The sequence below is a fragment of the Mesoplodon mirus genome, assembly GCF_964341445.2.
Source record: "Mesoplodon mirus genome assembly, chromosome: 20".
In the NCBI taxonomy this organism is placed as follows: Eukaryota; Metazoa; Chordata; class Mammalia; order Artiodactyla; family Ziphiidae; genus Mesoplodon; species Mesoplodon mirus.
In genome coordinates, this window is record NC_138996.1 from 16043787 (window position 1) to 16056298 (window position 12512).

At 41.7% G+C, this 12512-nt stretch overlaps 1 protein-coding gene across 6 annotated transcripts in view; it reads right to left on the reverse strand.

Moving 5' to 3' along the window:
* Positions 1–2744: 2744 nt before the first annotated feature.
* The window catches only part of NRG1 (neuregulin 1), a gene marked incomplete at its 5' end in the record, with an annotated part of 1029511 nt that continues 1019743 nt past the window's right edge, over positions 2745–12512 (reverse strand). For 4 of the 6 annotated variants that reach the window (XM_082608834.1, XM_082608833.1, XM_082608831.1 and 1 more), the window contains 5 exons: positions 2745–3932; positions 6662–6868; positions 7903–8033; positions 10384–10510; positions 12084–12186. In XM_082608834.1, coding sequence (XP_082464960.1) covers positions 3281–3932; positions 6662–6868; positions 7903–8033; positions 10384–10510; positions 12084–12186 — 1220 coding nt within the window. In that variant the 3' untranslated portion in view covers positions 2745–3280. Of the gene's footprint in view, positions 3933–4330; positions 4473–6661; positions 6869–7902; positions 8034–10383; positions 10511–12083; positions 12187–12512 lie in introns of all 6 variants that reach the window. The other 2 variants (XM_082608836.1, XM_082608835.1) reach the window with 1 other exon arrangement.

The window sequence follows — 12512 nt, forward strand, 5'->3', positions numbered from 1 at the left end:
TTGTTTAAATATAAATAATAAAGGACATTATGTTATTTACAATGTTACATAGTAAGTTGAGAGAGTAAAAAAAAAACTGACATGAACTCATAAAGACAGTAAATGATTTAGGGAAACATCCAAGTAATGTACAATGTGTATTTACAAAAGAATATATAATAGAACTTGTGATATGTGGCCATTTCCTTTTGACTGCATCTCTCTGCAGTGTTTCATGGGTCTTTGTAGATAGAAATCTTTGTGGCTGGTGGGAAGCAGCCAGGACTAAAAGATAAAACTAGGTCTTCCTTATTTTCACCAATGTGAGCCATGCACCTTTCAACCCTGGACCAAAAAAAAAAAAAAAAAAAAAATTACTGAGCAAATGACCCTGGATAAACTCTAACTGTCTCAAGACAGTCACACTTAAATAAGGAAGATACGGCATGTTGCTCTTTGGGACACATTCATAAATACCCAGGCAGAGTGCCATTTTGTAGAAAGCACGAGACTGTCCAGGTACTCTCAAAAACAAAAGCTCTACCAGGCAAGGAGGGAGAGTAGAGTAGTAAAGGAATCTGGCGTGAGAAAAAGGAGTTTTTCATATACTATGCTCCACTCCATATTCCTCAGCGGGATATGATTTCAGACCCAGGAAACAAAGTCAGCGTCAAACTTCTGGGCAATTTCTGCTACCTGAAGACCCATGAAAGTTTCCCGTGTGCGGGGAACGTAGGTTCACACTCCTTTGGATTGCCACTGCACTCCTGAGTTTATAAACAGGGATGGTGGCATTTAAACATCCTGGAGATGCCCCTGTGAACCCAAATCTGGGGGCCACAGCAGGTAGCCCTGAGGAGTCAGCTGACCCTTCCTATCAAGGGAACCTCTCATTCTATGGACAGAAAGCCTGTCCCAACTGATACGCCACCTCGGTGAGTGACCAGAACCAAGTTGGAAAGAAAATTTCCTCTCAATTTTCATCTATTTTTGCAACCTGAAAATTTACAGTGATTTTTCATACTGAGGAAAATGTTGTTCATTGCTCTCAACAGAAGATTTTATTTATTCCTGAAATTCTCCAGAATGGGACTCCAATGCCTGAAGAGTTTGAAACAGAAATTTTAGAGTTTTAATTACAGTAGGAATTTTTTTTTATTGAAATAGTCTAAGAATGAGTCAAGGTCTTCAAATGCAATATTAGAGTAATTTAGAGAACCTCTTCACGTTGACTGCTTTCTCTCCCCTGCCATGAGCTTACTGATTCTACAGAACTGGGAAATCAGTGCAACCTGGAGAGTTGTCAGGGGCTCCTTAGGAGAGGTGAACAAGCACATGAGGACACTGCTGAGCACAGAGAAAGTGGCATGGAGCCATGAAGGATGCTTGGGATACCAAATACTAAGAATAACTTCAAGGACCTGTAGACAGGTGTCTCTGTGGATTGTAGAAACACTAGGAGCTTAATGACATGACTCATGCTCAGCCTGCATTTTTCTTCTAGACCTCCTTGCATGGCACTTCTTCCCTTTAATTTTAACATAGAGATTTGGTGAAGAAATAGATTCAGTTCACCTGCAAACAAGAAGGTCTCTCTCCTTGACTTCATGTCTGGTATTTTGAACCCCCTGCTAACCTGTTCCCCATTTTGTTCCATGGCTCCTAGGAGGCCACTTGGAACCTAAGTAAAGCTCCAGCCCAATTTGACAGAAATGGTGCTGTGGTTTCTTTTTTTTAAAATTCTCTTATTTTCCTGGATTAGCAGTTATTTCAAATGTTTCTACCTATAGGCTTTCCTTGGATTGGCAATCCCAAGTGAACGTGCAAAGTATAGACCCATCTTAATCCTGTTTTTGTGACAGTAAAGTAAAAAAGTAAGAAAGGGGGAAAACGGGTGATACAGCTGTAAACAGAGAGGTTAGCACACAGGTGGGAGTCATTTCTGCAAGGAAAGGTGCAATCTTTCCAAGACTATTGCCATTTCCTGGTGAATCATCACTCGTAGGAGGTTCTTACTAATCACAAATCACATGCAGGCTGGCCATTCCTGACAAAAATGTTCATGCATAGTTATGACTTAATCAAGGCAACATTGAAAAATGAGAAAAATAATGAGGACAAAGGAATGGTCAAAAAAACTTAAAAATTACTAACCAAGTCACGCAGCTGCTCTCCCCCATGTCTTCTATATATTCACTCCTCTAAACAATCTAAGAAGAATTTCCCTACGATGATGTCACCAGTATATACAGCAGGCACATTTCACTCTAGAAATATTTCAGACAAATTGCTGAGTGTGCTGTTGAAGCTGGGGTTTTTGTGCCATAATATGTCTGTCCTTGAGCCAAGAAGACACAACTGGTCACTAGCTCCAAAATCAGTGAAAAACACAAGTCAGGAACGATTGCACCTTTTTCAGCCATGGTTTGCTCTTCAGCTAGATGAGCCGCTGTATCATTCCCCCAGAGAGAGAAAGTGAAACCGAGTCCTCAACTTAGGGGTTGGATTTTTACCCTGATCGGTAGCCAGAACCCATTTTCTTTGCTATCCCGAAAACTTGCTTTTTTGTGGCCGAAAAAAAAAAATCAATCCAAATAAAGTAAGTGGTAGCTCCTTTTGTCAAGCAAGCTGTCTTCTGATGAATCATACAGTTTTTGAAAAAAAATCACAATATTACTTTCTTCCTAATATTTAACATGACTTAATGCAGTTTCCTGCTGTAATTAATAGTAGCATGCTGCTGGACCTACTATTATCTCAGAGCCCAGTGAAGCAAACCTTTGGCTGGCAGAGTAGTAGACGCAACTCATCTCATATACTGAAAGCAAAAGAATATTTCATACAGAGGGGAGTATTTGGATGGATGTGCCATTACAAGACGTACTGATTGAGTACCACTTGAAGCAAACAGAGGGACAGTTGCAAATCCTGTAAATCATACACCCAGTCAACATCATAATGCAATGCACAAGAAGCCAGCAAAAACGGAATATGCGGGGGTGGGAGAGGGTTTGCTGAAATACTGTGACAAAGCAATCACAGGAACAGTACAAAACTTGCTCTCGACATAACATAACATAAAGGCACCATTGATATCTTTCTCATTTGGAAATACTGTAAAAAATTGCTACATATGGCACATAACACATTTGTACATACATATATTTAATTTATAAAAGATTTTTTTTCCTGTTTTCTATTTGCAGAACTGCTAAAATAAAATAAATTGTTTAATTTAAGGTGGAATACTTTATTATATAAAATAAAGTTTTACAGGTGAATCTATGGGTTTATTTCGGTTTTATACAGCAATAGGGTCTTGGTTAGCGATTACACCGGACAGCCTGGCCTGCAATTCTTCCTGCGGAGAGAAGCGGCCTGCTGGGTTAGTCCTGCTGTCAGCCAGGTGGAAGGCAGGGGCTGCCTCAACATTGGCTGCCAGGGGGTTCTGTATGCCCAGGAAAGGTGTATCTTCTCCGACTCTTTCATCCTCTGTTTCACTCTCTGAGTCACTGCTCTCAGCGCTTGTGTTGCTGTCCATTTCCAATCTGTGGGCAATATGACCATTGGGCTTGGTTCTTTTGGCCCGCCGGCTGTTGGTGAGTTTCTTAACCGGCTCTTGAGTCAGTTCATACTCCTGGGTCGTTTCATACTCCTCATCCTCCACTATCCTCAGGGGGCTAGGGGGTGGGCTGTTGCTCTCATGCGCGGGGTTGCAGTGAAAGGAGTTGAATTGCTGAGCGTGCTGGCCCTCCTTCTCCCGCAGCCATGGTGGTGTCACAAGAAGCAGGGGTCTCTCTTCTTCCACGAAGGGACTGACTGCCATGGAGGGCACGGACGCCGTCGTGCTGGACACGGGTGGAGACGTTTCCGAAGGGGGCGATTTGGGGGAGCTTGGCGTGTGGAAATCTACAGGTGACATACGAGCCGGGGTGGTCATTGCTGATACAAACCTGTGTGAGCACAGAATACCCTGCATAAGTGTGGTGGAATGAGAGCCATAGAGCAGGGGTGGGGGTGGGGGTCAGGGGGCATAGTTCACAATATCATCATCAGATATCCTCCTCAGAGAATTTCTATTCATCGTACACTTCTCGGTTGTTACACTAGGACATTCAGCACCCTTGGAATCTCAAATTAGGTAGCCAAGAGTCTCCTCACAGGGGTGCATGCAAAGATCAGCTAAATTGCCTAGCTCATCAAAGCGTTGGAGGTTTTCAATCTCATCATGAATTTTAATAAAAGCACGTGAGTTAAGACAAGAGGGCGCCGGGTCCTGGAAACCTCTCAGTTTAGCAGGACCAAGGCTCAGGGATTCGGAAGGGAAAGAAGTATTACTTAAATACTATACCTTCCCAAAGGCCAAGGGGTCTTAGAGAATGAAGCCCAAATGGGGAATGGAAGAAGCTCTAAGCTGAGTTTCGGAAAGCTGGATCTGCATGCATTTGGATCTGTGGGCCTTGTTTCTCCTTAGCTCAGCTATAAGGTTATGTCTTATGAAAAAAAAAGAGCATAGTAACTTAGATTTATTCCTGATAACAGTGTAACACATTTATGTGCTTTTTTAACTTTTCCATGAAATCTTACTTCTTAACATTCAATTTGCAACTCTCCATCCCAGTGACCATGACATACAAAGGTAACTTATTTTTGGCTTCATAGTTATGTCCAATCTCTGGTCTACCTCTCTTCCAAAGCCCACCGCTGTATGCGTCTCTGGCTCATCTTTTGTGACTGCTCAAGACTGGGCTGTACCGTGTCGCCTTATGTCATGTTACATCTGATAATGCTCAGTGAATCTAGTTGTCTAGACACTGAGGGCACTGTTTTTACCGTATCGTGCTTTCTTCCCCCAGAACAAGAAGACCTGATGTGGCAATGAGAAAGCTGTGGCTTATTCAGAGTCACATTTCTCAGCTTGGATAAAATGTCACCAATGCAGGGCACTAAAGGACTCTTTTCTTCACATTGGCAGTTGCAGAGGCTAATTTGACATGACCTGTGATGACACAGGACACCATCTTCTGAACTCTAGCTAACAGAAAAAAGAAACCTATGAACTCTTGTGCTTATCAGCCATGATTCTGAGTCATATGGAAGTGAGATCTGGCTGTGTCTAAAATGGGAAGGTGTCTAGAGATGGAAATATTTGGGGATCAAGTCTCCAGACTTTTTGTTTCGGGGATACTTAAATTAAGCGCTCTGAGAAATGCTAATCCAAATCCAATCAACCCATAAAAGTGACTCGTCTTTTCTCTCCACGATGCCTAGGTCCAGGTATATTTTGCAGTCCTAGATAATATCTGGGGTATGAAAGGAAGCAGGGAAATGTCAACCTTTAAAGATAAATATCACATGTAGTGATGAAGACAGAATTTATCCCTAAACACTTCTTCAGGTTTCTAAAAGGACTGAATTAGGACAGACTTAATACATAAAGATATAATTACATGAATTTAAGACTAATGTATTAAACCAGTTTTGGACCATGTCTACTTTTTCATAGATGAGTTACAGAGCAACCACTAATTCCATAAAACTCTGAAATACCATTTGGGGGTAAAGGCTTTTGAAAAAAAGGTAATCAGCAGGCTCTATATGACCTGCAGGCTCCAAACTGGTCTTCTTTGAGGTAAGTACTTCCCAGTGCATGAGTGGAAGGGTATATCACAATTATCTCCACCCATGAAAACCAAGTAAGTGTCGCTTCGGCATGATGTAAACCTTTTAGCAAGTGGTCAGAGATTAGACTGAGAAGACAATAAAGTCAACAAACCAACAAACCAACAGACAAAACCCTGCTGGATTTGAAAACAAATAAGTAACAGCTTACTGATGGGCTAGGAATGCTGCTTGGGTATAACTTTCTCCCCCAGTTTACGTGAAAATGGATCAGGAGAATCTATGAATTCAGTATTCTTATGAAGCATCTCTTTCAGCTTACTTCGCTCTGATCTTTATTCTACCTTTGTTGTGACTGACCCCCGACCCAACCCTATAGCCCCAGAAGAAAGCCAACACATTCTGGAATAAGGGCCACATCAAAGGCAATGTCTGCCTTGAAAACCTCCCGTGAAGACTGCGAGGAGAAGCATACGAGAGATTTATCGAGTCATCCCTTGTTGGAGTGCCATAAAGGGATACTGTCTGGAGGATGCAAGCCGTCCCTACAACCGTCAGCAATGACACAGCCCTTGATTTGATTTAAGTGAGGCTGGAAGGTAAGAAAGAGTTAGCACGTGAGACCAGGAGTCCAGCTCGACCAGAGTTTGGATAACTGGCCACTTAGAATTCTAGAAGGGTCCTGATCAATCACTGAGGCCAGCATTCTGCTCTCAAGTTACAATTGAGGAAACTGAGACATCCCCTCCCCCCGCCCCGAGGGTCTGAGCCTAAGGTCAGAGCTAGGAACTCCAAGTTTGCTGCACCTTCCACGTCGAATCATTCCAGCTTTTTAGGAGTCTGTTGCCTGTCAGCCACGGGGATGATGCAAGAAGCTCAGAAGCAGTGAGTTCAGTCAAACCCCAAGATGGCATCATCAACTAGGAGCACTCCTAGACCAGGCAACTGACGCCCCTTATTCTCATTAGAGTGGGTTCCTTAGGTGGGCCCGCGGGTGCTCACGGGGATTCTCTTACTGGGGTGCTCTCTCCTCTGTAGTAGCTTTGCCCTTCGGTTTTACCTTTCACTATGAGGAGAATCTCGGTAGGAGTCAGGGGTTTCTCTGGCATGCCTGAGGAAGCTGTTACACTCGCGAGGGCCTCCCAAGCCATTAAGACGTCCTCTTGGGCCCCCAGTAGGGCTGCTGTGCCTACTGTTTTCTATGGATGACATCACGATGACAGAGTGGCTTTCTGAAATGATGCTTTCAGTGTGTCCGTTGCTCCAGCTACAGAGGAAATGGGAGAGGCAAAGAGAGAGATATATTTTTAATTATAGGCACACATGGGAATGAAAGGAAGTGATCTGACAAGTCTTGCGAATGACTGGTGCATCAGTAGTTCACTACGGTATTACTTGTCTCAGAATAGAATTGTTTATAAAGATGCTTGCTACAGACAGGATCTTGATTTAGACTGGCTTTGCAAGGATACACTTTATTCATGTGTTCACCCATTCAACACACATCTACCAAATGCCGTTTTGTACTAAGTATTCTCAGAGTCTCTCTGTTCTTGAGTGTCTTAGATTAAGGAAACACTTGTCTTATGGGCTTCATTTGGAAGTCTAGTGCTGCCCTTGGTAGCACGCATTCGGATATCCCCAGAGCATTTGAGAATTTAGGGTTCAGCTATTTAGCCGGTTCTCATGTGCATATCCCAGGGCAATCCAACCACCGGAAGAAGTCAACTTCTAAGTATTATATGGCATCTAAGACAAACTCTTCCCAGTGTAGTAATTCTGTGAATGGTCAGGCATGAGAAAAGACGATCTCTAAAATAAGGAACAACGATCCTATAAGGCAGCTATTATTTCCCCTTATTCTGGTAATGGAAAAATTGAGGCTCAAATTCAAACAGCAATTAAGCGGCAGAGCCGGTCTGATGTCCAAAGTCTGTTTTTGTTCCAAGCCATACATTCTACTGTACCTCACTGCCTCCTAAGTACCTCCTGTCCCTTTTGTAGGCAGTGAGAGCAAAAGACAATGTGTAAAGAATCATTCTTGGGCTTCCCTGGTGGCGCAGTGGTTGAGCGTCCGCCTGTCGATGCAGCGGACACGGGTTCGTGCCCCGGTCCGGGAGATTCCACATGCCGCGGAGCGGCTGCGCCCGTGAGCCATGGCCGCTGAGCCTGCGCGTCCGGAGCCTGTGCTCCGCAACGGGAGAGGCCACAACAGTGAGAGGCCCGCGTACCGCAAAAAAAAAAAAAAAAAAAAAAAGATTCGTTCTTAGAGAAATGCCATGTGACTTTTTATTCTCATACCTGTGACTGGGAGTCTGGGTGACAGTAGTGGAGTGATGAGCTGTCGAAGTGTAGTGACTGGTGGAAAAAGACGTCTCCGCCTCTCTCTCGACAATATGCTCGCTGGAGATGACATGTTTAGATACGTATTGCTGGATAAACAAAGAGACACAACTTGAAGATTTAGGGAAGTCAAAATACTAACGATGTCACATGCACACACACAAAAATCTCTTCTTCTAATACCCAGGCTTTATAATAAATTATATTTTTCCAGTGGCCAGATGACAAAACCTATCCCAGCTACTGTGGTCTTTAAGTTAGGTAAATGGAGTTGATGGAGTGCTCTTTGGATACGCATGCGATGTAGGTCCTACAATCACAACTACATTTTATCAGAAACAGACCTGTTTCTTCTCTTTCGTTTCCAATTGATAACATGACTAGAATTCAATACAAAAGTCTGCCCAATACTTATTTTTGTAATAGTTGTTGCAAATAAAAAACGACGAACAGATATTTGAGTGAAACAAAAGAACAGAGATGGTTCGTCTTGTTTCAAATTTCAAGTCACTAGAAGAATGAAAGAAGTTCTGTTTTGAATCTTCCTTTCTCTTTTAATTTCTCAGTGCCCATGGTGCCCTAATGATATCGTTGAAATTTTTAACTTGTCAGTGATAAGACTAACAGGGCTACTGAGAGATTTGAAAGACTTAACAACAGCTGTCAAGGTTACACATCTTGACAAACCATATAATAGAGGGCCTTATATTTAGTGCAAGTAGATTCTACTTTATTTTCACCACCAAATCACAGTAGCTATTACCACCTTTTATTAGTGAGAGAGGGACATCTTTAAATTGTCTTTTAAACACTGTTAGTATTTACACCAAATTGAGTTAAATAACAGGTAAAGAGACAGATAGGAATAGTCTTAGATGAAATAGTCTTAGATGAAATAATCTGATGGGTTATGGGCTCTAAAAGAACCTGATATATTCGTGGAAACCAAAAAAAAAATGCAACTTGAATTATGCTTGAAATTATGGCTGGTTCTCTTAACCATGGAAAGGTTATTCCATGTGGATCTTTGCTTTAAGGAAAAGAAAGATAGCACTGTCATATGTAACGATCTATTTTTAGTCTGCGTACCAAATGACTCTTGCACCTTGGAAGGCAATGTAAGCTCAGTGAATCTAATGAAAATCATGTTTAAAAATTATACAACACTCACTAGATGCCACTGGGCTAAGTGTTTTATATGGATTATCTTTTTAATGCCCGCAAGAACTTTTTGAAGTCGGTATTATTTTTATGAGGAAGAGACAGGGTTTAGAAAAGTTAAAGCTCACAGTATCATAGCTTGAGCCCTAATTGGAATCCAAGCAGTCATTCTGCCTCTTATGTATTATATAAAGTGACAGATTATAGGTGTGTCAGTAGTGAATGAATTTAGCAACTGTGCAGAACATTCCAATGAACATACTGGTAGGGGGAGGAAAGCAGCAAAGATGTTAATGTATCAGTACCGAACAGTCTCCTGTTGGTCTTTCCTACAAGACTTGCTGGTGGTTGAACCTCCAGCAACCCTGAACTTGGGTCTTTGATAGATTTGCTCCACACAATACCCATCTTTGACTATAGGATAGAAAATGGTACTGCAATATAATTTTCCAGCTTCGCCTATAAAAAGCCAAACATCAGAGGGGAATGAAGAAAACAAGAAGAATGATGGTGGAGTAGGAAAGTAAAACTCCAGAAGCCAGGAAAGCTGAGTCCAGCTCTGCCCTGGCCCTTATCTGTAAAAAAAAGCTACGTAAAGACTCTCAGAATCTAATACTTGATGACTTCATTATATTTAAAAACTGAATGCTCCATAAATTTAAAAAAATATATCTTTGAATGATGAAGGATGTATTTCCTCTGGACGGCTTGGCCTCATGTAGAAAGAGTTGGAAAGTATTAAATTCTTCTAGTTTGGCTACTGAGAAGCAAGTGTGGTAATGGCCTCGACCTTTTCCTGCCCTAATATCTCCCTTTGTTAATCAGAATCAGTAAATCATCAGGCACCGGACAAATGAGTCTAATAAAAAAAATAAATGACTCTAGAGCCTTTAGTTCAGTTATCAGGGCTAATCAGTTAGACTGAAGCAGCCTTCATTTCCAAAGTATAAAAAAAATAAAGCATTTCCTTCTGATTCTTGTATCATGAATTTTATTATTTTTCTTTCTTTTTTTTTTTCTGTTCTTTCTTCTGGTTATGGTTTCCCTACAGAACAAAACCAACATGATTATTCCGATCCCTTAATGAACACTGGTTTTACAGTCACCAAATCCACTTAAAAAAATGTTCCCGTTGTTCTCTTGGCGAGACCTTGGATTCCTGGAAGCCCTGGTGATTAATGGCAGCAGCTAAGAGCCTAAGAGCTTTAGAAAATAAACTTCAAGGTGCCTGAACAGAGGAGAGATGCTGAGCTTTTCCACTGGCCAGAGTCAACATACATTCACCAGCTGCACATTCTCGGGAGGTGGATTGGGGTGATGGGGCCCGTTGGCTATGTTCACCATGTTGTTTCGTTCAGAGCGAAGACTCTGCCGAAGCCGGTCGTGAAGCTTTTTCCGTTGCTTCCTGGATAGGAAAAAAGGAGCATTTATTTTTTCTATTGTTTACATTTTTCAGTACAGTCAATTCTTTCTTCTACCAACACACAACTCAAGGCAGTGGATTGGAAGGGAGGGAGGAGGAGGGAGGGGGTGCCACTTCATCTCAGGAGGGGAATCACCTATTCTTAGCAAGTAGATTTAAGAAGCTGCATGGGATTCTTACAGAAATTGAACTGGACTGCTGAGAGATAAGAAAAAAAAAGAAGACAAGTCAAGTTGAGAGGTGGCTAATACCCCAACTTTCCTAATCAATCCATCTTTGCCTAAGTCTTACCGATGGTCATTTGTCTTAGGTAACAATTCATGCTATGCAACTGACAAGGTTGATTTCATTTATAGTTTTGCCTGTGTGTCTTTCAAGAAAATGCAGTTAGTGTTGAATCTGTGCATCTGTGCATCACACAGTGTGTGTATGTATAGAACTGTATGTGAGCATATTGTCTTTGTTCCTCAACTTGGATCATAATATTAGTCCCATGACTAGTTTTGGCTCAAGATTTTATATGATGAAACGACAAAATAAAACAAAACTGTTAACAAAACTGTACGTGAGTGAAGATACGTACTTATTTTGCCGGTAGATTCTGGCACAATTATAATATGATCCTACTCTATTACCACTTTTTTTCTGTAACTAGGGAATGAATATTCACATATTCAGATTGAATGTAATAAGACTCATAAGGTGGATTCCATGAAGGCTTATTTATCTCTATCGCTTGCTCAGTTCTGGCAACATACTAAATCCTGGGACATTAAGAAAATGCCAAGCATGCCCTTACTTTTATGCCATAAGAGCATATTGTCTTTGTTTCTCAACTTGGATCGTAATATTAGTCCCATGACTAGTTTTGGCTCAAGATTTTATATGATGAAGTGACAAAATAAAACAAAACTGTTAATAACATTATTTCAGCCTTGAAGTAGAAGTTCTATGTATGAGAGAAAAATGAAAAGAATTCACGTCAAACGGTAATTGTATTTGTTAACATGAACCCAGCTTAAAGGACCAACAAAGCGAACACAAATCTGTTTTCATGTTTCTCTTTTATTCTTTCAAAGCAAGTTTTGCTTGATTCTCCTCCTGTGAGATTCCTTTTGTACATCTCTCACTTTGGGAGCATTGGAACCGGTCATCTAATTAGATGGAATTGAAAATTCATCACGATCATGTTTAGAAAAACCCCTGCATTTCAAACAGCACCAAATGCTCCCTTTATCCCCTAAGTCTGAGTACAGTTGGACGTGTCCACAGACACCCGCGTGTGTCCCTGTGCAACCCTGCCCCTCCCATCCTTTCTTCGGTCATGGGACTGTGGTCAATTATCAGAAGTCTTCTGAACACTTTCACACAAATAGGCAAAGCTTTCTAATGTGTGTGATTAGGAAAGGTCCTCAAAATGGATTATTCAGGGGGAACAAAAATAAGGAGAAAATCCCTCTGTGGTGCCCACCCCCTTTTTTCAAGACTAGGCTGGGGAGCTTGCCGGCCAGGCTGTCTGTGCGGTAAGGAGCGAGGGGGTGAGGAGGACATTTACTTGGTTTTGCAGTAGGCCACCACACACATGATGCCCACCACAAGCAGCGCGATGCAGATGCCGGTGATGGTGAGCACTCGCTTCTGGTAGAGCTCCTCCGCTTCTGGAAAGGGACGAGAGCAGACGTCACCAAAGGTCCCTGACCCTTGCCAGGACTTACAACTGAACAGTTGGCATGCTGTATTGTCCATGTTCACAAGAAAATACACACGGGACACTTCACTCCTCTTGCAGATGTACTTAAGGTGCAGCATACTCTGCACTACATTTTGAGCATAAAATGGCAAAGCCCGTTGGGGGCCATTTATAATTTACAAAATGATATTATTCAGTTACTTTAATGATAAGTGATAGATATATATGTACTAAACTGGCAAATCATAAACATTAATTATAAAATAATGATTTGGTTAAAACGGTAGATTTTAT